This window comes from Helianthus annuus, chromosome 13 (genome assembly GCF_002127325.2).
Source record: "Helianthus annuus cultivar XRQ/B chromosome 13, HanXRQr2.0-SUNRISE, whole genome shotgun sequence".
Taxonomy (NCBI): Eukaryota; Viridiplantae; Streptophyta; class Magnoliopsida; order Asterales; family Asteraceae; genus Helianthus; species Helianthus annuus.
The window spans coordinates 136,483,600-136,508,569 of record NC_035445.2 but is presented as its reverse complement, the minus strand read 5'-3'; the positions used below and the strand labels follow the sequence as shown (position 1 = coordinate 136,508,569).

The 24,970-nt window shown below is 32.7% G+C and overlaps 1 protein-coding gene across 1 annotated transcript; it reads left to right on the top strand.

Moving 5' to 3' along the window:
- The first annotated feature begins 3,766 nt into the window (after positions 1-3,766).
- Positions 3,767-23,567, top strand: LOC110899424 (kinesin-like protein KIN-7O). Its single transcript, XM_022146310.2, has 34 exons — positions 3,767-4,007; positions 6,827-6,916; positions 7,715-7,833; positions 7,958-8,071; positions 8,153-8,234; positions 10,113-10,180; positions 10,271-10,345; positions 10,440-10,585; positions 10,668-10,770; positions 10,877-10,957; positions 11,057-11,125; positions 11,919-11,978; positions 12,062-12,220; positions 13,223-13,279; positions 13,362-13,607; positions 14,206-14,271; positions 14,366-14,461; positions 14,571-14,702; positions 15,001-15,132; positions 15,430-15,561; positions 15,871-15,966; positions 16,725-16,847; positions 16,929-17,042; positions 17,827-17,913; positions 17,992-18,195; positions 18,619-18,792; positions 19,698-19,904; positions 20,410-20,499; positions 20,569-20,709; positions 20,831-21,007; positions 22,113-22,277; positions 22,355-22,474; positions 22,561-22,638; positions 23,173-23,567. Exons 1-34 carry the CDS (start codon positions 3,884-3,886, stop codon positions 23,392-23,394), a joined length of 4,149 nt encoding a protein of 1,382 aa, XP_022002002.1. The 5' UTR covers positions 3,767-3,883; the 3' UTR covers positions 23,395-23,567.
- The last annotated feature ends 1,403 nt before the right edge of the window (positions 23,568-24,970 follow it).

Genomic DNA, 24,970 nt, shown 5'->3' with positions numbered 1-24,970 from the left:
ATTTCTTATGGTGCAATGTTCAGTCCATACAAGTCTAAGCTTCAACGTCAATTTAGTGAAGAGGTAATTTTAAAATTTATTTAATCTTTTTTAAATTTTTTTATTCAATATTTGTTCTTTTTTTAGATTTATTTAATCATTTTTTAACTTTTTTATTAAATTTTTGTCTTTTAAGGATCGGAAGTATGAGAATCAAAAGAAAAGATCTAAGAGACTCTCTGAATGGAAATGGGTCGAGGTTATAAATTTAGATGATTCTGAGGACGATGAGAAAGAAGATGAATTAGATGATACTGCTGATTCGAGCACAAACAAGAAAAAACGGATAAAAAAGTAGAGATTTTAAATGAAATATATCAAGTGTTTTTATGTTTTTTTTTTCATTTTCAGTTGTTTTTTTTATATAGACTATCCCATGAATAATAAAGTTTATTTTATATTTGAAGTTTATGTTTTGTGTTATTTTATTGCACTTATAATTTACATCTCGATTGAACTAATATACTTTAGTACTTAATCATGTTCGTATTATATAATTTACATGTTCGTACTTGATCATTTCCAAAGAGATAAATTCGATTACCAAGAATGGCCAAAACATGAAAACTACCTCTTGGTTTGGAGGAAATTCAAGATTGTATTTACAAAGCACACTAAACTTATTCAATTTAACAGTCATGTTTCACGAGGATTTCGTATATATCCATTAGTGCCTTCTATAAAAAAAAAACTGGTGGACGGCACGAGATATGAAAAAATAATTATATAATATTATAGATTTTTCGAATAATTTGTATTTCTTAAATAAAAAGATAAAGTTAATAAATATATAAACTTTTACATCCTATTTTTTTTTTATAAAAATTGTTTTATAAAAATATGATTTTTTAAATATTTATAAAAATGAAATTTAACATTAGTTAAAGGTGTTTAAAACGTACCTACAAGTCACCTACTATTTTTTACTTTTTACTTTTTCAAAAACGAAAATTTTAAAATTAAAGTTTATTGGATGAGTATGATGTGGATATTTAAAAAAGTTATGGACTTTAAACAATAAAATTATAAACTTTATCATTTCACCAACAAAATAAAATTACTTTATAACGATAGCAACTTATTTTTTATTTTTTGTCATTTGTTTAGTATTTTTTATTAACAAACGAATCTTTACATGTTTAAAACAGTTTTTCTATACTTTATTTATTATTAATTTTTATAACAAAACAAAACTTTGATATTTAGTAGATAGAAGATAAACTATGTTCCAAAATTTTAGGAGTTATTTAATACTAATTTACGGATTAGTAGATAGATAGTAAACTATATCCCAAAATTTTAGGAATTATTTAATACTAATTTACGATATTTAGTAGATAAATAGTAAACTATGTCCCAAAATTTTAGGAATTATAAGTCAACTAATAAAAAAAATAATTATTGCAGTTATTCTTGGATACTAATCTAATAATTTGCATTTTTTAATTAAAAAGTAATAAAGTAATAAACTTTAAAGCTAAACTAAAAAACTGAACTTACTATGATATAAAGTTAATAAAAAATAATTATTTTATAAACATTTTTATAACAAGTAATATAAATAAAATACTCCAGAAATTTAAAATTTTTACTAGATAAATTCTAAACTGGGTTCCAAACTTTTAGGAATTATAAGTTCAACTATATTGTTATAGATAATATTAGTCAGTTCTAAAATAATTATTTACCAACTTGACTAGATACATAGTAGTAGATTGTGTTGGATATTTTTAGGGATTATTAGTTAAAAGTAGACTCATATAGATAAGATTAGTTAGGAACTAAAAATTTGAACTTAGTATCATATAAAGTTAATAAAGATATAAACTCTTATCATCCTATTTTTTATAAAAACAGTTTATGAAATCTTATAAAAATATAAATTTTTTATATTCGTAAAAACCGGAAATTTAACAATTTAAGTTAAAGCTCTAAAATGTACTTACGAGTCAAATACTATTTTTTATTTCTATAAAAACGAAAATTTTAAACTTAAAGTTTATAGATGAGTACTATGTGGATATTTATAAAAAGTTATGAACTTTAAAGAATAAAATTATACTTTATAATTTAACCAATAAAATAAACAAACTTTACAATTATAACAACTTATCTTTTATTTTTTGTCTTTTGATTATTAATTTTTATACAAAAAAAACAATATTTTTTGTCTTTTGGTTATTATTTTTTATAAAAGAACAAAACTTTTACATATATGTAAACTTATGACATATATCCACCACAATAATGTTATCATAAATATTATACGAATAAGAAAACTACCAGAAACGAGTTTTGCAATGCAAAGTGTCGCCCCCGCCGCATCGCGCGGGCACCCTACTAGTAAAAAATAATCTAAAAGATAATTAAAAATCATTCAATTTTCAAACAAGCTCTTTTAAATGAAAGTGTACAATATGTTTAAGTCATTTGAGTGTTGAGGCTATGTTTGGATGAGCTTATTTTATCTTCTTATGACTTATTAACTTTTTGGAAAATGGGTTTTTGTGAAATGGTGTTTGGGTAATAAAGTGAAAAAGAGCTTTTTAGGCATTGAAAAAGAGAAATGAAAAAGTCAATTGATTGTGACTTTTCCAAAAAGGAGTGTTAGTGTAATATGTCTATCGCCTCCATCAATCAGAATCGTAGCAGAATTAGAAGAGAACTAGAATTTATGTTAAGTGATGTAGTTATAAAGGCAAGGTGACAATCTTGTAAATAAGGATAAATCCTTAGACCATAGGTAATGGTTAATGCCCACTAAGGGGCATTTTTCACCACATCATCATCATAATGCCTTTTTAAAAAGGTGTAATGGTTAATGCCCATTTCATTTATTACTTTCCATTATTTTTCTTCTCTTTGGGCATTATTATAGAAATGCCCCTCACTCTTCATGTCCCTATAATGCCCATGAGTAATGGTGTAAGGGCATTATCAAAATCTTTCATGCCCTTATAAAGCCCCATTACATATGGTCTTATAAGCCTTGTGCCTATAAATAGATGCCTTAGTGATTAGAATTAGGAGTTTTGCTCATTTGACATTTTGGAGAGCTAAGCTTAGAGAGAGAAAGGTGATTCACGGTGGTTGTACTCGTCATATCTTTCAATAGAATCACATTATTTGTACGTTCTTGTGTTCGGTCATGTTCGTGTACGGATTCTGCACGTCACACATTCGGTTCACAATCGTTTCGGAGTCTAAAACCGGTCCTAACAAGGAGATAAGGATGTTAAAAAGTCAATAAGGAGAAATGGAAAGCTCATCCAAACATGCCCTGAATACATCAAGTTCATAATCGCATAAAAGATGAAATTCACTATTATCGTTATCCTCATCAACTAGAGAATAACTATTTTCGTTTCATACAATATTTAGTAAGAAGTTTTAGTTAAGAATAATTACAATATATAAAAATTACGCAAGATAAGTGACATATATAATAAAAATAAGTAACAACCCAAACTAGAATAACCTTGGTCCGGTACCGGTATTACGTTTCAAACCGGTATACCGGATTTTACCGCAGGTACAAACCTTATGCCGTTTCACTTATTTACCGCAATGTTTCGTACCGGATTTACACCTGGAAACGGTAATACTAGTATAACCGGCCGGTATTTACCGGTTTTTAAAACATGATTAGTAAAGTTTTTAAAATCAATTTTTGTAAAGTTTTTAACATCAATTTTGACTCTCAACCATAGTCAAACTCCACCATTTCAAATCGCCAAAAACGTCTCACAATTTTCACCAAACACCACACAAGGCGGGAAACAACACATTCATCTTCCAAAACCCTAACAAAACTTCAACCAAATCCTCTCAAATCTGTTCACCAATGGAGAGAATCAACGTCGCAGTGAGAGCACGGCCTCTGTCACCGGAAGATGCCAAAACCAGCCCCTGGAGAATCTCCGGCAACTCAATCGTCTTCGCTAATCCTTCAACCAAGTTCGAATTCGGTACTGTTTCATCTCTTTTCTTCTCGATTTCTCTAATAGCGTCAAAACGTATGTATTCGATGAACGCTTAGAAGTTGCCAAACAGACCCTTTAGGTGTATGGTTTAGGTTTAGGTTTGATTGTAGTTTGTTTAACTGATATCATTTGATTCGAATAGTTATTGTGAAGTTTAGATTCATTATCAGTTTTTTTCTCTAAATGTTTTAACCTAATAATTGAAAAGTACGACTATTGTTTATGGATGATAAATATGAGGTATGATCGAGTTCGAATTCGAGTACAAATATGAGCTTATAAGGACTTTTTAGAGCCCTAGATTTTGGATGAATTGTCGAATTTTGATGTAGTTTCCAACTGACATCATTCAGTTTGTATATTTATTATGTAGTTTCCAACTGATTATGTTTGTGCTTTGGCTTGTCTTCGTGATACGATTCCAAGTTTTGACTTCAGCGGTTTCACTAATAAGGACACCGCCCCCCCCCCCCCCCCCTCTAAAGCCCAACATGCATTGGCGAATGCTCTTTTTAGTAAAGTTGTCCACGAAATCGAAGTACAGTTTGACTTGACCGTTAGACAAAAAGCCGTTTTTGAGTGTCTACGGGCACCACATGCACAGTATTTTCTTCTTGCTATACCTATAGATGGGTTAGGTCAGCATATGTCGCCGGTGGAATACCGTACTATCTTTAAGTATCGCCTCATGATTCCTTTATTTCTAGTTGATGAGGTATGCCTTGTTTGTCATAAGGCGTGTTTGGATTCTTTTGGGGAGCATGCAGTTCATTGTAGAGAGCTCCCGGGGTTCAAATACCGACGTGATTTGGTTAGGGATGTCCTTTTTGACATTTTCAGGCGCGCTGGTATTTCTGCTAGGAAAGAGGCACCCGTTAATTTCTTAACAGACCCATTGGAAGGGAGATCTACCCTTCGACCAACCGACATTCTGGTCTTTGGATGGGTAGGAGGAAAACATGCCTGTGTGGATCTAACAGGGTTTTCCCCGCTTATGGGCTTAGAGGGTAGTGCTTTCACGGTGGGTCAGGCTGCTTTACAGGCTGCTTCGGGTAAAGTGACCAAACATGAGAAAGTGTGTCTTGAACCAACATATGTTTATCCATTTGCTTTTGATACTTTTGGTTTTCTGGCGCCAGAGGCTGTGGACCTACTTAGTCGAGTTCAAAGGGTCATGCATAGTGATGTTTTGACCCCGAGATCTATGGACGTAGTTTTTAAAAGACTTAGTTTTGCTATTCAAAAAGGGGTAGCGGCGCAGGTTGTTGCCCGTTTACCAACTATCTTGATGTAAATTCATAACACGACTTAGACACTTTTAAAAAAACTTATGTTTGACTAGTATATTTGTTATCGATTTTCTTGAAATATGTTTGGAATTGATGAACAAATGTTAAACCTAATAACTAGTTTGTCTACTTTTTGAACAAGTGTGATAATTATGACTGTTGTTAATGGATGTTAAATTCGAGGTTCTGTCAAGTTCGAATTTGAGTATAAATAGGAGCTTATGAGGATTTTTTTGATCTCTAGATGCTGGAGGTGTATAGTTGTGGTTAGATTCATTTAATTAGGTTTTATAGTCAATTTTTGATGTAGTTTCTAACTGACAATATTATAAGGTTTAGATTCGTTAGCAATTTTCCTAAAAATGTTTGGAATCAATGGACAGCTGTGAACTTAATAACTAGTCCGTACTTTCTAAACAACTGATAAATATAACTGTTGTCAATTGTGTCAAAATTTTAGATTCAATCGAGTTCAACTTTGAGCACAAATAGGAGCTTCTGAGGACCTTTCTGAGCCCTAGAAACGTGTATGTGTTTAGAATTATCCATGGTTTAAAAAAACGCTCTAGAGGCGTCCGTTTTGAGGCGCACCTCAAGGCGAAACGTCAATAAATCGAATCAGAGGCGGCGCCTCACTGCTTGTTTTTATACGTACGCCTCAAAGGTATGAGGCGGACGTTTCTTGTCGAGGCGGAACGGAAATTAAGAGGTGTACATGTTATTTTAGGCGAGAGAAATTAGGGTTTTATAGGGTTACCGAAGAAAACAGGGTTGATTCTGAAAGAGGCTTGACGAAACGAAATACAAAGGTAGATTAAAGATGGAGACGTACCTGGCTTGTAGCGATGAGTGACGAAGAAAAATTAGGGTTTCAGGAATGGAGAAGATGATGGAGGTGTAACTCTTTTAGGGTTACTGAAAAAAGGACGGCTCTTTTATTCATTCGATTTACAAAAACTTACATTAGGACCCTTAAACATTAAACTTTTATCATAGTTAACCCAAAACAATTCTCACAAGTTTATTTACATTAGGAAAGTTATATGTTTTACATTTAGTATTTTATTTTTTAAAAGATAAATAATTTTATATTTATTTTTTAATTCCGCCTCGGGCTTACGCCTCGGTTCGCCTCGAGGCTTAGGCCTCGTGAGGCGAAGGGAAAACGCCTTACGATCTGAATTGGTTTTGGAACAATAGTCAGATGCTCAGATGTTGTAATTGATGTTTGTTTACAGCCCTATGTGGCTATGTCAAACTGAGAACATGTATTTTTTTCAAGTTGTTTGATATGAATGCTGGTTTCACCGAACATGAACACGTTTAGTAAATTGAATGATGTTTGCATTACGTTTGAGGCAAAGCCGCGATCGATTTTCCAGTTGGAAGGTTATGGTTCTGATTTTTGACATTAAAAATAATATGTAGCTCTTTACTTTTGGAAATGATTGACCAGTGACTACCTAATTTGATTTCTAACATTTTGTCTTATCTTGTTATATTGGTGAACTGTAGACCGGATTTTCAGGGAGGATTGTAAAACTGCGGACGTTTACGAGTCAAGAACGAAAGCTATTGTTTCAGCAGCCATTGGTGGTTTTAACGGTATGTCTTAAATAATAAATAATCTTACGATGCGGTTTCTAATACGGTATATTCTTTTAGTGTCAACACAATCAGTTATGATAAGCACCGATCCTTTTGATGTCAATGACATGCTTTACATTTGGAAAAAAAATTATCATATGTTGGAAACTTGGTTTCTGTGACTAATATTATTTCAGGTTAACAAATTGCTCCTTTCTTATAAAGGGACTATAATTTAGTATTTGAGATGAACTTGAATAAATTTCACGTTCAAATTATAGTGACTTTGAATTTAACATCAGCATCATATTATTTGAATTTTAAGTACCAATACAAAGAACCAACTTGTTATTTGTAAAAGTTGCTTTTGATAAATCTTGGTTGATTCTTGTTTGTATTTTCCAGCTAAAAGATCTAATTTAGGCATTAATGACGTGATAATATTTGGCTGTTTTTAAACATTTCTATAAACAAAAGCAACATATTCAAGATTCTTTTTTTTTTATTTTTTTTATCTTTATACTTTCTGCATATAAATATCTCTGTTGCAAATATTGCTGATTGCGCTAGATGAAATTGTTATAATTCTGAAGACAATATGTTACAGTTTAGAAATTGCACGAAGAAATTACAAGTCACACACGCTACCCTATTTTAATTTGTTCTTTATTGATAATCACGGGGCATAATATAAAAAGTTAGCTTTTGAGTGCCATGATATTCGTATCTTCTTTTACCAAACTGATATTAGAACAAAAGCACTTTTGGTTATATATTTTGTAATGTTTATATATTAAACGCTAATGCTTTTGTTAGGCACTGTTTTTGCGTACGGACAAACTAACAGTGGCAAAACACACACTATGCGTGGGTCTAGCGTTGAACCTGGAGTCATTCCTTTAGCTGTGCATGATCTCTTTGACATGATACAACAGGTAACTTGACCTCTTTTCAGTTTTCTGTTATTATCTATTTAAAACCTGAACATTCTTTTTTAATATGGAAATAAATTTCCAGTAGAAGAAATGATGTATACACTTTTCCTTTGTGTTTTTAAAGGAAATAGATCGGGAGTTTCTTTTGAGGATGTCCTACATGGAGATCTACAATGAGGAAATAAATGATTTGTTGGCCCCAGAGCACCGGAAACTACAAATCCATGAAAGCATTGAGGTACTAGTTTAAAAATGCCCATTTTCTTTTATTTTTAACCATCATATGTTTTCATAGTTTTCTCTAATTATGTACATTCAGCGTGGCATATTCGTTGCTGGTTTAAAAGAAGAGATTGTTTCTAGCCCAGAGCAGGTGCTCAAATTTATGGAATTTGGAGAAGGTATTCTTATTCTTACTAGCGGGAATGTCCGCGCGGTGCGGCGGATACTTTATTTTTTTGGCGCACATTGTGTGACGGGTTTTACGTAATTTATATCCATCCACCACCACAAAAGACATACTTGGCCCCGTGGATTATAAGCATAATTTTCTTCTCATTCATTCATCATACTTTATATCCCTCAAGAACTATATTCAATTTGGTGGTCAGCAAACAAAATTCCACAGTAACAATTTCCAACTCAAGATCAAAATATCTAGCTCCTCCACCTTGTTAGTCATTTATGTGATATCGAATAAAAAAGATAACATGATATTCCCCAGTAAAATAATGATGAATCAAGTTATATTGTTTTCATATGTATAACAAGTAAACCAACTTAGTAACATTTTTTTAAGATAGTATGTAATAAATATCATAAAAAAACTGACATAATCCTCTTTAACTTTACTACCATAAAATGAGGTAATGAATAGTTCTTTTCTAATTTTTTTTTTCACAAATCATTCGTAAACATGAATATGTTTGTCCAATAATATATGTAACAACTGCTTTATCACATTTCAAAATAATTATGTATTTTGTATGTTACTGTTACTAAATATAAGTGGGTGTTTGGGTTAGCTTATTTTGGAGCAACTTATAACTTATTGACTTATAAAAGTTAATAAGTTGTTTTTATAGTGTTTGGTTTAACTTATTTAAGTTGTTTTTGTGTGTGAAAAAGTTGTTTTTGAGAAGTTAGAAATTCTAGCTTATGACTTATATAAGTTAATAAGTTGTTTTTGAGAAGGAATCCCAAACACCCCCCTAAGCATCAAATATTAACAAGTCACAACTAACGTTGAGGTGTGATGTTAAATCAAACTTACGGAAAAATTGACATTTACGAAAGTAATAATAAGATAAATTATATTAAGAAATACTTTACTCTTTTGATGTAGTAGTAAATCTCACATAACCCAAATTATAGGAGTTATGATATTGTGAATGTTTTGAGAGAATCAAGACAAAACTAATGTGCAAGTTTACCCCCTCTAAAATAGCTTGGCTCTCTTGTACATGTTGTTTCAAAATGTGTACACAATGTAAAACTACCAAAAGGGTAAAATCCTAGTTCTCTTAATAAGGTAGTATAGATATATATTAAAAGGCTATTTTGTCAACATCAACTATCTTTGGCCCCTCAATTTTAATAATAGCTTGTTTAATCCCTCATCTTTATTAAGTGCTTTTAATATTTATTATATACCCTTACACTTTATTATAGTTACTATTTAGACCCTCAATATTTTATTTTTTTCTTCTTATGCTTTATTGTACTTACTATTTAGGCATTGAATTTTAAGTTATTTTCCTTTCACTTATGTTTTGTTGTTTCTTTTTAGTTATTTCTCAACGTAAGGTTTTTTTCTAATTTTTTTCGTGTGTAGCATCGTAAGTAGGTTATTTTAATTACGTTTTGAACCCGCCACAAGTATTCGTTTTTATGGTTATGGTTATAACAAGTGGTGATACCATAATTAGCTGAACCGATAACATTTCTGTGACTTTTGAATATACTGCCGCGAGCCCGCGACATGGTTTCGCGATTTGCTTATATTTATCTATGTTTCTATCCTGTCGCTGAGCGCGGGTCATAACCAACTATTTTTTTATAGTGTTCACACTTTTATGTGATCTCATACTTTCTTTCATTTCTTTTAAGTAATCATATTTTTCTCTCATCTCTAGTTGTGTAATCAATTTTTCATAACATTAGCTTCGGTACTTTTGTCAAAAGTGTTTATTCTTCTGTTTTGATCAAATGGTTTTTTTTTTTAATTTTATTTTAAAGATCTCATATTCTGCTTGGTTATTTCTTCTTATAATTTGTAGCCCATCGTCATATTGGGGAGACAAATATGAATTTACACAGCAGTAGGTCTCATACCATTTTCCGAATGGTATGGATTCTTATATACTATTATTATTTCTTCTTACTTTTCTAATTGGAAATTGTGCTTGTTCATGATATAAAGTTTCGGCTTGTATAGATTATCGAAAGCAGGGATAAAGTTGAAGATGAATACGCTGAGAATTCTTGTGATGCTGTTCGTGTATCCGTTTTGGTATGCTTTATGCAACATTCAATTTAATCTACATCAGCAGCATAACACATAAACACTCTTTTGCTGATATTTTTAATCCTGTATGTCATCTAAGAACTTGGTAGACCTTGCTGGTTCAGAACGAGCTGCAAAAACTGGTGCAGAAGGTGTTCGGTTAAAAGAGGGTTCCCACATCAACAAAAGCTTAATGACACTTGGAACCGTAATTAAAAAGCTGAGTGAAGGTGCTGAGAGCCAAGGGTATGCTCGATGTCTTTATTTATAATCTTGTAACCTTTGATGGTTGACCCATTTTTGTAAATTGTTTCGCTGTTGAATACAGGGGTCATGTTCCTTATCGAGATAGCAAACTTACGCGCATCTTGCAGCCTGCACTGGGTGGGAATGCAAACACAGCCATAATATGTAACATTACGCTAGCACAGGTGAACTTAGATATTGGCATGAAGTATTTTAAAGCATTATGCGGTTCTTTTGTTCTATACTTACCTCACTAACATTATGCGGTTTTTTTTCTTCATTGGATGGTAGATTCATGCTGATGAGACTAAAAGCAGCCTTATGTTTGCAAGCCGAGCTTTACGTGTTACTAACTGTGTTCATGTGAACGAGGTTTGTATTTAACAACAAATATTATACTATCATATATCTTTGTTCTGTAATTCACTCTTCCATCAACTCAATACTTTTTTTATTTTGTTATTTTGGAAGATTTTAACAGATGCTGCTTTACTAAAACGCCAAAAGAAAGAAATTGAGGAGCTTCGAGCAAAGCTGCAGGTTAGCTGTTCACGCTTGAAGATAGGCCTGTAAACGAACCGAATGAACACGAACAGAGGCATGTTCGTGTTTGTTCATTTAACTTTAACCGAACATGAACACACGGACACAATTTTTTGTTCATGTTTGTTCATTAAGAAAATGGGCATGTTCGTGTTCGTTTGTTTAAACCAAACCAAACAGTTCATGAACATAAACAAACAAGCTTAAATGAACATAATTTAACAAACATAAAACAACACAAATAAACATAATTGAAAAAACATAAACAAACAAAAATGAACATAACTGACCAAACATGAACACACATTGATGAACATAAAGTAGTTTTTTTTTATATAAACTAGTGACTAAATGCGATACGTTTCATTGAAAACCATTTTATATTATTAGAAAACCCAACTTGTAATTGGTTATATTTGTGTAAGTAGTTAGAAAGCCCATTTTACACTTTTATGTTTACATTTATATAAATATAACTACTTATGATTTTATTAAAATTTAAACGGACAAATATAAACGACGGACATAAATGAACGAACATAAGCGGATGCTCACGAACATAAATGAACAAACAAAACGTGTGTTCATGTTGTTTTGTTTAATTAAATGAACACAATTTTTATTCATGTTCGTTCATTTATTAAATAAACGAACTTCCCTCCGAATGGTTCACAAACTGTTCGCTGAACGTTCGGTTTGTTTGCAGCCCTAGAAGAGATGTTAATTAACATATGATTGTGATTCATTCTTGGTATAATTATCTCTTTTAGTTTTCTGTACTATCTTTTAGGGTTCTCATTCAGATCACTTAGGAGAGGAGATACTCAACTTGAGGAATACATTGTTACAGGTAACACCGTAACAGATCTTAGCTAAATGATTGCATATGATGAACCGTTTGTATACATTGTTAAATACAATTTTGTTATGCAGAGTGAACTAGAGAGGGAGAGAATAGCTCTGGAGCTAGAAGAAGAAAAGAAAGCTCAAGCTGAAAGAGATAAGATGTTGCTTGAGCAAGCGAAAAAGATTCAAAACTTGAGTTCTATGGTTTTAAGCTCTAATAGAGACGAAGTTATCAATCATCGCAAGGTTTGATTAAAAATAATTTCATTTCTGTTACAAATCTTTTAGTTTTAATGCTTTTGATGCGCCTTTTTTGACTAGTTATGTTTTTTACTTAGAGATCCCCTTTTTCTTAATCTACTACTTGAAATATGTCGCAATCGCACTTTATTATTTGGTTCACATTTTACTATAGAAACGGCGAGTATCAACTATCAAATTAATCGTTTATGGGAGTTGAGTGCATGTTAGTTTTACTTATTGCTTACAAATTTTAACCATGCAGGTTGCTATGCAGTTAATGTCGGTGGTATATCAGTTATCAGTCTCCATGTAAAATGTATGTCGGTGTCAAATATTGGCCAGAATTACCGATATTGTGGGCGATATTGACCGATATATCACCGATTTTCCCGATATCAGTACCTTTCTGCTTAGTTCTACCATTTGTCTTTTTTCTTATTGCTGCTATTAGTATTTCAAGTCTTAGTTGTTAATTATTAGTGTTAAATGTTAGTGTTTTAAGTCTTAATCAGTTTTTACTTGCTATAGTTGTTAGTGTTTTGCAAGTTGCAAAAGGTTAATTTGTTAATGGTAGGAGAATATACTGAATTGTTAGTGTTACATTGCTATATATATATATATAAATTTTTCATTTTATTAATATTACCGATATCCCACCGTGATAACCTGTATCTCAAATATCGGTCCTTGACTGATATCCGATATTTTACTGCATTAACTGCATAGGCAGGTTGTAGTGTTATCATGTGAAAATTGATTAGCTATCATATATAAATCATTATGGGATAGAATAATTTCTAGAGGTTGTAAACACTTTAGGATTGTCTTAGATACTTTGTTAAAAATCATATAATTAGCGTATTAACTCGTTCTGTTTTCTTGGCTATGAATTTCTTTATGCTGTGCATTGGCTAAAATTGTTTCTTTTGATGTGCACAAATTTTGCATTTATTTGCCTATATTCTTAATAATTACACATTTTGTTTCCTATTTTCTTTTCAAAAGGAAAAGCGGCGTGAAACCTGGTGTCCAGGGAAACTTCCAGAAAAGATGGTAAACAAGGTAATATCATATTCATAATTTCATATAACGCGATATTTTAGTTGTTATTTCTACCTTTAAGTCTTATCCGGTGTAAAATCAGTTACCTTCCACTATCCGGGGACAAGCTTCTGCAGTAAAACCCGTTAAAAACGACCGTGAGAGAGGACCACTTTTACCATTTGAGGAACTAGTAAATGATAACTCCTCAAATGCACTCAAGCATGAGAGTGAAGAGAGTGATCGTAATAAAGTTGGACCTTGTAACTTCAGTCTTCCAAATCCACGATCATTGATACACGTTACAAGCAGACGAAAAGCCTCTGCCAGAAAAAAGAGCTTACCTGTGGTTAGTTTTACCGTTTTGTGTAGGATCATACTTACCTTTTTAAACATATGAACCAAACGAACAGAAACAAAGCCTTGTTCGTGTTCGTTTGTTAAGGCAATATATGTGTTCACGAACTGTTCATGAGCACCTACCGAACGAGATTTTATGTTGGTGTTCGTCCGTTAAGGAACTGAACATGTTCGTGTTCGTTTGTTAAATTAAACACAAATGAACACTAACTAATGTTCATGAACACAAATGGAAACAAACGACTCAAAGAAATGTTCATGAACATAATACACTGATACTTATTAAATATTTTATTTGTCGGAATTTAAAATATGTAAATAATATATAAAAACTAAAAACGCTAATGAACTATCGAACACAAACGAACATGTTACAGAACGTTTACGAACATAAATGAACGAACACGGCCTCAATTCATGTTTGTTCATTTAACTAAAGAACGAAGATTCCTTGTTCGTGTCCGTTCATTTATTAAACAAACGAGCACAAACAAATTTCCCACTGAAGGGTTCATGAACTATTCGCTGAACATTCAGTTCGTTTGCAGCCTTGTATGGAGGAATGCACCTAATTGTTTCTTTTTCAGGAAAGTGCTGAATTAACAGAAATGCAAGAGGAATACGAGAATTTGCTTATACAGTTTGAAACTCAGGTCTTTCTGTCTTTGTTATTTCTGCTGCTTCTTTTTCTAAAAATAGTATAAGTTTGTCAGTTTGTCTCATATTGTTGATATTTTATTGTTAAAGAGAACAAAGAGTGAAATAGAAATTGCGTACTTAACAAGAAGACTTGTGGAGGCTAACAACACATCTAATACTGATGAAAAAGCAAATGAAATAGAGGCAAGTTTTGTTATCAAGCAACTTCAGTTAGTTTATTATTTTGATATATTTTTATTAGGGTGAGTTTAATTTTGATGTATACAAATCTTTTCTTCATGTTATAATGTAGATTTCAATGTTGGAGATGGAAAGGTTGCAGAATTTGGAGTCCGCTATTGTATTAGATACAAAGAAAAATATTGATGAAAAAGCAAATGAAATGGAGGAGAAGAATCTTGTTATCAAGCAACTTCAGGAAAAGGTGTGGTTTATCTTTTGATATTTTTTTTTGGGGTGAGTTTTAATTTCGACATATAACGAATCTGTTACATTTTAATAAATGTTGTTGAGTTGTAATAAGTTGAGGTCCTAGTTTGTAACATGTGTATTTAGGGAGTTTTATAGGAATTACCAACGAATTGTAGCTGAGTTCGTTACATACCGGTGTGATAGTTAGTTGTTGGTTATCTCGATAATGAACTGAATTCGTTTCCCATCTCTTTCGATTCTCATTTCAATTCTTATTGTAACAAAATATTTTTTTTCATGCTGTAATGTAGATTTCAATGTTGGAGATGGAAAGGTTGCAGACTTTGGAGTCCGCTATTGTATTAGAAACAAAGAAAAATATTGATGAAAAAGCAAATGAAATGGAGGTGAAGAATCTTGTTATCAAGCAACTTCAGGAAAAGGTGTGGTTTATTTTTTGATATTTTTTTTGGGGTGATTTTTAATTTCGACATATAGCGAATCTGTTACATTTAAATAAATGTTGTTGAGTTGTAATAAGTTGAGGTCCTAGTTTGTAACATGTGTATTTAGGGAGTTTTATAGGAATTACCAACGAATTGTAGCTGAGTTCGTTGCATACCGGTGTAATAGTTAGTTGTTGGTTATCTCGATAATGAACTGAATTTGTTTCCCATCTCTTTCGATTCTCATTTCAATTCTTACTGTAACAAAATTTTTTTATTCATGCTGTAATGTAGATTTCAATGTTGGAGATGGAAAGGTTGCAGAATTTGGAGTCCGCTATTGTATTAGAAACAAAGAAAAATATTGATGAAAAAGCAAATGAAATGGAGGGGAAGAATCTTGTTATCAAGCAACTTCAGGAAAAGGTGTGGTTTATTTTTTTGATATTTTTTTGATATTTTTTTGGGGTGAGTTTTAATTTCAACATATAACGAATCTGTTACATTTTAATAAATGTTGTTGAGTTGTAATATGTTGAGGTCCTAGTTTGTAACATGTGTATTAGGGAGTTTTATAGGAATTACTAACGAATTGTAGCTGAGTTCGTTACATACCGGTGTAATAGTTAGTTTTTGGTTATCTTGATAATGAACTGAATTCGTTTCCCATCTCTTTCGATTCTCATTTCAATTCTTATCGTAACAAAATCTTTTTTTTTTCATGCTGTAATGTAGATTTCAATGTTGGAGATGGAAAGGTTGCAGAATTTGGAGTCTGCTATTGTATTAGAAACAGAGAAAAATAAGCATGCCAGCAATAAGCAAGAAGAGGTTTGACTTCATGAATCTTTGATTTTCTTTTTATACTATTAAACAAGTTATATTGATTAGAAGAGTGAAAACACTAGAAAAAACATAATTCTTAATTTTAACTAGTGTGTTACGGGTTACCACATGCGCTCCGCAGGGTAAGAGTGAAAGTAAGTTATATAAAAGTTACACGGAACCTCAACACCATTGGAATCTATAAAAAGCAGGGGAGAAATATCAGCTGATAAATTCTTAATTTTAACTAGTGGGTTACCACATGCGCTCCGTAGCGGGTTCGAAACGTAGATAAAATAAGCAAATCATGAGAGTTAAAGTTTGATGTTTTAGTTAAGGGGCTAAACTTGTCATTATTAAAGTTGAGGGGCTAAAGTTGTGTTGGTTAAGGGGCTAAACATGTCATTATTAAAATTGATGAGCTAAAGTTGAGGGACTAAAGTTTTTTATTATGAAAGTTGAGGGGCTAAAGTTTTTTAATGTAGGGCTAAACATGTCTTATTAAAGTTTAGGGGCTAAAGTTGTTTAATTTTAAAAATGTGGGGCTACAGTTGTTTTAGTTAAGGAGCTAAACATGTCATTACTAAAGTTGAGGGGCTAAACATGTCATTATTAAAGTTAAGGGGCTAAACATGTCATTATTAAAGTTGAGGGGCTAAAGTTGGTTAATGCCAAAGTTGATTGATGGGACAAAATAGCATATTTATTGTATGTATAATTGTACTGTTACTCATATCACCTGAAACTCACATAATGTGATGTAGGATGAGAAGTTATCAGCAGACCTCCAAGAAGTAGAATCTGAAGTTCAACATTCAAAAACTCTTGTGCAGTCGATGATGGATGAACATTTGCAAACTTGTAGTGAATTGTCGGAACTTATTGCTGTGAGTCTTTTCAAGTTCATGATCAGTAAATTATAAGCCTGGTAAATATCATGATTTGTTACAGTTTATTAACTTTTGCAGGGTGTTAGGTCTTTCTCTTCCATTGACTTTATTCAAATAAAAACACTACTTGCTGGCTATGGAAAAGTTAATGCTGGCTTGAAATCCAAAGTAGATGACCTCGAACGCGAAAAGGTATGATTTATTTACTTTATGAATGGGTCTATTCGGTTACTTTGTCTTTAACAGTTCAAACAAGTGAACAACTACAAAATAGCTTACAAGAGAATTGGTCAAATGGGTTGAAAGTCTCCCAAAGTCTCAAACTATATTTTATTATTGAGTGAAATGCCGTTTTAGTCCTTGAGGTTTGGCCAGTTTTGCGATTTTTGTACAAAGGTTTGTTCTCCTGCATCTGGACCTAAAAGGTTTAATCTTGCCATTTTCATCCAGCTCGTTAACTCCATCCATTTTTTCTCCGTTGAGTCAGGGGTATTTTTGTCTTTTTTGTTAACTTAAAGGGGTATTTGCGTTATTTTTGTTAACTTAAAGGGGTATTTCCGTTTTTTTGACTACTTGTACATTATGCTAAACGCTTGTACATAAAGTGAAAAAGGCCAAATTGCTCTTTAAGTAACAAAAAAGACGAAAATACCCTTGGCTTAATGAAGAAAAATAGATGGAGTTAAAAGAGCCGAATGAAAATGTCAAGATTTTAAACCTTTTAGATCCTGCGAAAAAACAAACGTTTGGACGAAGGTCACAAAACTGGCCAAACCTCATAGACGAAAATGGCATTTTATTCTTTATTTTGGACACAAAATGTTTCAGTCAACTGAATCTGTTTCAAACCGTACAAAATAGTTACCCGTTTTAATCCCTTATCCAACCGGCCCAACCTGACCGTTTTGCAATCTCAGCACCTCTACATACATTCATGCTCTTTTATCTTCATAGTTCTTATGTTTTGTGGTTGTAGCTTCTTATGTACAATCAATCTGAGGACCTGCAGAAAAAGATTGAAGAAGCGTTTTTGAACAGTGAAAACTCAGCAAGGGATTTAACAGTATGTCAACGGTCAACCGTAACTCTATGCTCTCCCATACGTGAACACGTACTGAGTTTATTTATTTTTGTTATCCAGGAACTTTCTGAACGTTATGAAACAGAAAAAAACGAACTTATTTCTGAAATCGTAACACTCCAAGATGAGATATCACGCCTTTCATCTTCCATCTTGTTTAAAGAGAAGGAAAGTTTGAGAAAAGATCTCGAGAAAACAAAAGCAAAACTTAAAGAAACAGAGTCTAAGTTAAGAAATACAATTCAAGAGAAAACAAAGTTAGAGGTAAAATCTTCATTACTTGATATTTAATACAAGAGTAAAGTACACGAATAGTCCCTTTGGTTTACCAAAATTTTGGATTTGGTCCATAGCTTTTCAAAAGTACACCGATGATCCTTGTGGTATGCATTCTGTCACGCATTTAGCCCTCAGGCAACAAATCTAAAGGTTTCAGCAGGTCTAAGATGGGGACTAAATGCGTTACAAAGTGCAAACCACAAGGACCATTCATGTACTTTTAGAAAAAGCTGGAGACTAAATGCGTTACAATGTGCAAACTACATGGACCATCCATGTACTTTTGGAAAGCTATGGACCAAATCCAAAATTTTGGTAAACCACAGGGACCGTTCTTGTAATTTATTTATAATGCAATGATTAACAAAAAGTTTTGTCTAATTGTATATTTAAATATTTTATATATAGGGTGAAAAAGCATCCGCAGAGAGAGAAATAAAACGGTTACACAGTCAGAAGGCTATTCTTGAACGTGATATGACCAAACGTGAGACAATTGCTGGGAGAAGGCGTGATTCAGTTATGGATAGAAGCTCAAATATTTTTGACTCAAGAAAAGTCAAAGGATCTGGTGTTGATCAGGTGATTTGAAGTTGGTTTCTAATTGCATAAGAGTATGTAATAATGCACGAAAAATAAGGGTTGTTAAGTGGACTAAGATATGATGATGCCGCTTTTATAACATCCAGAAGTCCATAAGAGCTATTTACAACATAGTTTTAGTAGCCTAGTAGGTGAAATATTATTATAAGAGAAATGGAAAATTGGCAACAAGGGTAAATAAAAGATCCCAAATTTTATCTTCCTTCCTTTTAATGAGAGAATTTCATGATCTTCATATTATCTAGGGGTGTTCAAAATTTGATTCGAATTCCAAAAATTTGAAAGTCGACTCTATTCGATTTGATCATCTAAAATTCGAATTCGATTCGAAATCGAGTCTAGTAAATCGAATAAGATTCGAATACGAACTTACTTCTAAATTTGAATTTAAATTATGCATATTTATTTATTATATTATATTTATGTACAATATGCACATATAAATTTGGGCTTTAGTATAAATAATCTAAATTCACCCATTACTAAGCCCAAATAGCCCATAACGAATTTACATATTTTAAATGATTTGAATTAAAACCAATTTATTCGATTTTATCGAATTCGAATTGACCAGTTTTTAATTGGATTCGAATCCAAGCAAAAAAATATTTGAAAAACTTGATTCGAGTAATTAAAAAATTCGTGATTCGATTTGATGAACACCCCTAGTTTATTATCAAATTTGGGATCCTTGTTTACCTTTCATGCTAATTTCCTGAAATGAAATAGTAATAGAACAAAATATTGAAAAGGAAAAGGGAATAAACCAATGAATAAGATCTCTGTCTGACATCAAAAGACTTGCTAGCATGTAAGCTATCTGGATTTCATATCAATATATAAGCTGAATTTATAATTAATCCCTATTGTTTTTTTTTTCACAGGAAGAGTACAGAAAACTCGAAGTTCTTGCATTTGAGATGGAGACAACTATCGGTTCTCTAGAAGAAAAATTAGCAATTGCTAATGACGAAACACAACAGGCGGTGTTCAGATCTGAAACACTTATCTTTGAAGTAGAAGAATTAACTGAAAAACTAAACTTTTCCAACTCAGAGTTGCAAAAATTAGAGGAGCTGGTTTCAAGTCTTGTAAGTTCTGATTTCATTTGGAGTAAACTGCTATTTTCGTCCTTGAGGTTTGGCCAATTTTGCGACTTTCGCCCAAAGGTTTGTTTTTCCGCATTTGGATCCAAAAGGTTTGAAATCTTGTCATTTTCATCCGGCTCGTAGACTCCATCCATTTTTCTCTGTTAAGTTAAGTTAGGGGTATTTTCGTCTTTTTTGTTAACTTAAAGGCACTTCGGTCTTTTTCAGGCGTATTCGTTCTTTTTTTACATAAAGTGAAAAAGACCAAATTGTCCTTTAAGTTAGCAAAAAAGACAAACACTCATGACTTAACGAGGAAAAATGGAGTCAACAGGCATGATGAAAATGACAAGATTTCAAACCCCTTTGGATCCGGATGCGGTTGGACGAAAGTCGCAAAACTAGCCAAACCTCAGGGACGAAATTGGTATTTTACTCTTTCAGTCGTATTTTGAATGTATTTGCGTCAGTTGTGTTTTCGAGAATGATTATTTTTTTATTGTTTCAGAGGGCCGAACTAGAAGAGGTAGCACAACGTAATGAGAATGCAGATAGCTCTATTAGTAGGTTGCTGGAGGAAAAGGAAGAAATGGCTATGGTATTGAGTTAGTAAGTTTGTTTATAATATTATTGGTTGACTTTTGTTAACACGTCGGGTGACATGCAGCAACTTACCGATGCTCTTCTGGCGATCGAGGAGGAAAGGGCTATATGGTCCACGACAGAAAAAGCTTCAGTTGAAGCCATCGAAAACAAAGCAAAATCGTGTAGTACTGAGATTGCTTTGTTAACAGATGCAATGTCAAAGGTATCGCCGTATCGGTCAAGTTATTTTTCTGTTTTTTTTTGTATTTATATATTACATTTTTTCATTGGAATATTTTATTCTCATAATTTCCAATAATTGATAATCTTTGCATTACTTTAAGGCGAAGGACGAATTAGAGGTCTGCAGAGAAGAATGTCAGGTCATCAGTGAAAAACTGGCTTTTGCGGAGGAGAAAGTGAAAGCGGAGAAGGTGTGCAGTGCGGAAAAATCACTTGAAGTTGAGCAATTAAAGAATGATATCAAATTGCTTGATGATCAGAGAAGATTAACCGAAGATGTAAGTTTATACTTTTCTGAACTATATTCTACTTTTACACTAATTTGTCACCATACCCTTCAATACATAGATATATGGGGAAAGTGAGTATGAGGTTGTTAGGCATGTAAGCTTACATGTGAAACTCACTCAAACTATGTTGTTTTGTATAAATTAACATCAAAACTACGTAGTTTTGTTTAATTGACTTTAAACTGCCTCCACAAATTATATATACTAACAAATTTGAAGAGGTTGTACAGTGAATTACAAGAGTTTTAACATGTTGTACAATAGGGTATGCACTCTTGCTTGTAAGCTTACATGTGTCTTTAAGAATATTTATCAAACCTTCACCATTTTCATTTGTGTTTGGATGGTGCTACAACTGTCCAATAGTTTTGGTGTTTCTTTCTTGCCACAAGTTTTAGTGTTGAAGTTATATTTTTATAGAACTTTATTGTGTTTTTGAAAACGTTAACTTTTCCTACGGTTTAGTGTGTCACAATAATACAATTCAATATAAATTAATTTTCTTTACGATTTGGATCGTTGACACGTCGACATCTTCTTTGGCATATTTTTTTCGATTGCTATACCGAGTAGTGGTACCGTCCCAAACCGATGTGATACCGGTAGAAACCCCGCCGCGTAGCGCGGGTAACTTTGCTAGTTCACTCTAAATCTAAATTTGAATAGAATACATGAATTTACTTTATTTATGAGTCCTTCCTATAACTTCAATATGAAATTACTTTCATAATATTTACGAGATTTCTTTACACGTTATTTTTTTTTTAATTTTTAAAATCACTTGCTAGCTGCAGATCTAATTTTTTTCTCACTTTCCTCAATATAATAAACTCATTTTTATTTGTGGATTTAGTAGGTTTTGAATCAACCAACTGAGATTGGGTCTTTTTTACACTCATTAACACAAGATCACGAAGACTTTGATAAATTCGGTGTTATAATATATATGGGTTTGTTGGGCATGTAAGCTTAGATGTGAAATTCACGAAAAGTACGTTGTTTCCTATAAATTAACATAAAATCCACAGAGTTTTGTTTATTGATATGTGTGTGTGTGTGTGTTTTTTACGTGCAAATACTGATAATCTTTCAGGCTTTGAAGTCAAAGCTAGAAACTCTTTCTTTGGATCATCGAAATGCGTGTGAAAAAGTCGATAAACTTATGATGGATCTGGATGCACTTAGTAAGGAAAGAGATGACTTGGCAGTCAAAGTGAAGGAGTTCGGTCAAACTTCAGTGCCTATAGATGATTTCAAGGTTTCAATTTAGTTTCCCAATATTGATACCCTGTTGACCATCAAGCAAAAACTAATTCTATAATCTTCTATGTATAGAAATTACAAAATCAGCTTCTTGAAATTACAAAAGAACGAGACGAAGTGCTGACTCAGATTCAAGAATTGCAGAATCATAAAGCCGAACAACAATTGCTCATGGAAAAATGTAACGAAAAGGTAGAACAGTAAAAGACTTAAGCTTCGTTGTTGTTATCAGGGATTTTATTTAACGGTATGTTAATATTTTGTTTATTTTTTATCAGCTTTCAAATTTAAAAGCTGAAGTTGAAGATCTAAAAATGAAACTATCTACTTCCACTCTAGAACCCAAGATTCATATTGTAAGCTCTTTATTCTTGGTCAAATAAATTTATTTATAGAGTAAAATGCCATTTTCATCCCTGAGGTTCGGTCGGATTTGGGTCTTTCGTCCAAAGGTTTGTTTTTCCGCCTTTGGATTCAAAAGGTTTGAAATCTTGCCATTTTCATCTGGCTCGTTAACTCCATCCATTTTTCTCCGTTGAGTTAGTGGTATTTTTGTCTTTTTTGTTAACTTAAAGGGCAATTCAGTCTTTTTCACTTTATGTACAAGCATTTAGCATAATGTACAAGTATTCAAAATACCCTTACTAAATAAAAAAGACGAAAATACCCCTGACTTAACAGAGAAAAATGGCTGGAGTTAACGAGCCCGATGAAAATTGCAAGTTTTTTAAACGTTTTGGATCCAGATGCGGAAAAAACAAAGCTTTGGACAAAAGTTGCAAAATTGCCCAAACCTCAGGAACGAAAATAGCATTTTACTCGTATTAATATATCAAATAACTCAAATTCGACATCTTTTATTTATGTTTTTGGTTTTTTTTTTTAAACAGGAGGGTAAAAACAGCAGACAATCAGCAAAATTGAGAATGAGGCTGCATGGGGCACAGACAAAGCTGGATAGCATTCGGGTGAGATGCAAAGAACAAGCACAAGAGAAAGAGTACATGCATAAGCAATTTGAAGAAGCTACGATGAAGTTAAAGAAAGAGTTGGTGTCACGAGGAAGTGAGATCCTCAATCTCAAGAAACAACTTGTTGCTCTTTCCTCATGATTTGTTGTTTGTGTACAGAGTTTGTCATAAATTGAAAAACACGTCGGATATCACATTTTTGATCGTCTTTGGAGGTAGAAATGGGCAGGATGATAAGGGTCTAATTTATTTGTCTTCTACAAATTGTAATGTAAACATTGCTAACTATAATGTATTATTGGATGTTATAATTCTGTTAAGATTTGGGTGTTTCGTTCTTATGTGTTGTATGTACGTATTGTGCATCATCGACTAGTGTAACCAAATAAAATCAACCCTTCATTTGTTTAGTTCACATGCTATTGTAGAGGTGCACAAATTGGATTTTATCTGATCTGGATAAAGCAAAACGATGGTCAAAACCGCATCGGATATTATCCACTTCGGAGGTCCATAAAACTCGATCCTATACACCTGGATTAGATTATCCACAGCTGGATTTTTCAAAAATCCAGATATTGGATTTTTCAAAAATCCAGATATTGGATTTTTTAAAACTAATAAATATATAGATTAAACTAGGGCTGTTCACGAGTCGAACCGAACCGATCAGACCTTTGCTCGTGCTCGGTTCGTTTACAAACCGATCCGAACCGAACCGAGCGTTTTTTCAACCGAGCCAAAGTCGAGCGAGCGTCTTTCGATCCGAGCATTTTTCGAGCAAACGTCGAGGAGTATCGAGCGTCTCAGAATAAACAAGGAAAGTGACGATGGGAGTGCTAGTTATTAGAATAAAGTGCAGTTTTCATCTCTGATATTTCGTCCAATAGAACACAAGTAAAAATTTAACAAAGAACAAGGAATACAAAAACACTCAACTAGTTCTATCGAGATTAACTAAGCGGGAAGATAAATCGTCGACCGATTGAAACATATCCTTGTTCTATCGGAAGTTTGAAATTGAATGAATCAATTGAAGCAAAACCCTGACGAGTTGGCGTATTGGCGAGTGGCGATAGAGAAATCGAATAACGATGGCCAATGGGGGCTTTGATATGTTCTTGCACTTCTGAATCAAATAGCGGGGTTGAGACTTGAGTATTGATCGACGACGCTTCACATTTTAGTATTTGAAATTTTGACCCAATTACTCAAATGGACATTTAAGTATTGGATAGTGGACAATTGGTATTGAATTTCGATTCTAATTACTTAAAAATGAGCTCTATTTGGATCTTGGACCAACCGTTGTTAATGTTGGTCTGTGGTCATTTCATTAAAAATGATACACACACAAACACAAATATATATGTATATATATATTGGGTTGAGTTCATTTCAGAACTCTATATATATATATATTAAAAAATAAATCGAGCCAACCGATCCGAACCGAACTGAGCGGACCTTTGCTCGTGCTCGGTTCGTTTACAAACCGAACCGATCTGAACCGAGCATTTTTTTAATCGAGCTGAATCGAACGAGCAAATTTCGAGCATTTTCCGAGCGAGCATCGAACGAGCGTCGAGCGCCGAGCAATTTGAACAGCCCTAGATTAAACTAACAAAAATCATGTATTGTTTATTTATAAAATTGTTTATGGGTTTTAGATAACATAAATTTATTAACAAACAAGTAAAATAAACTCTTCAAAGTT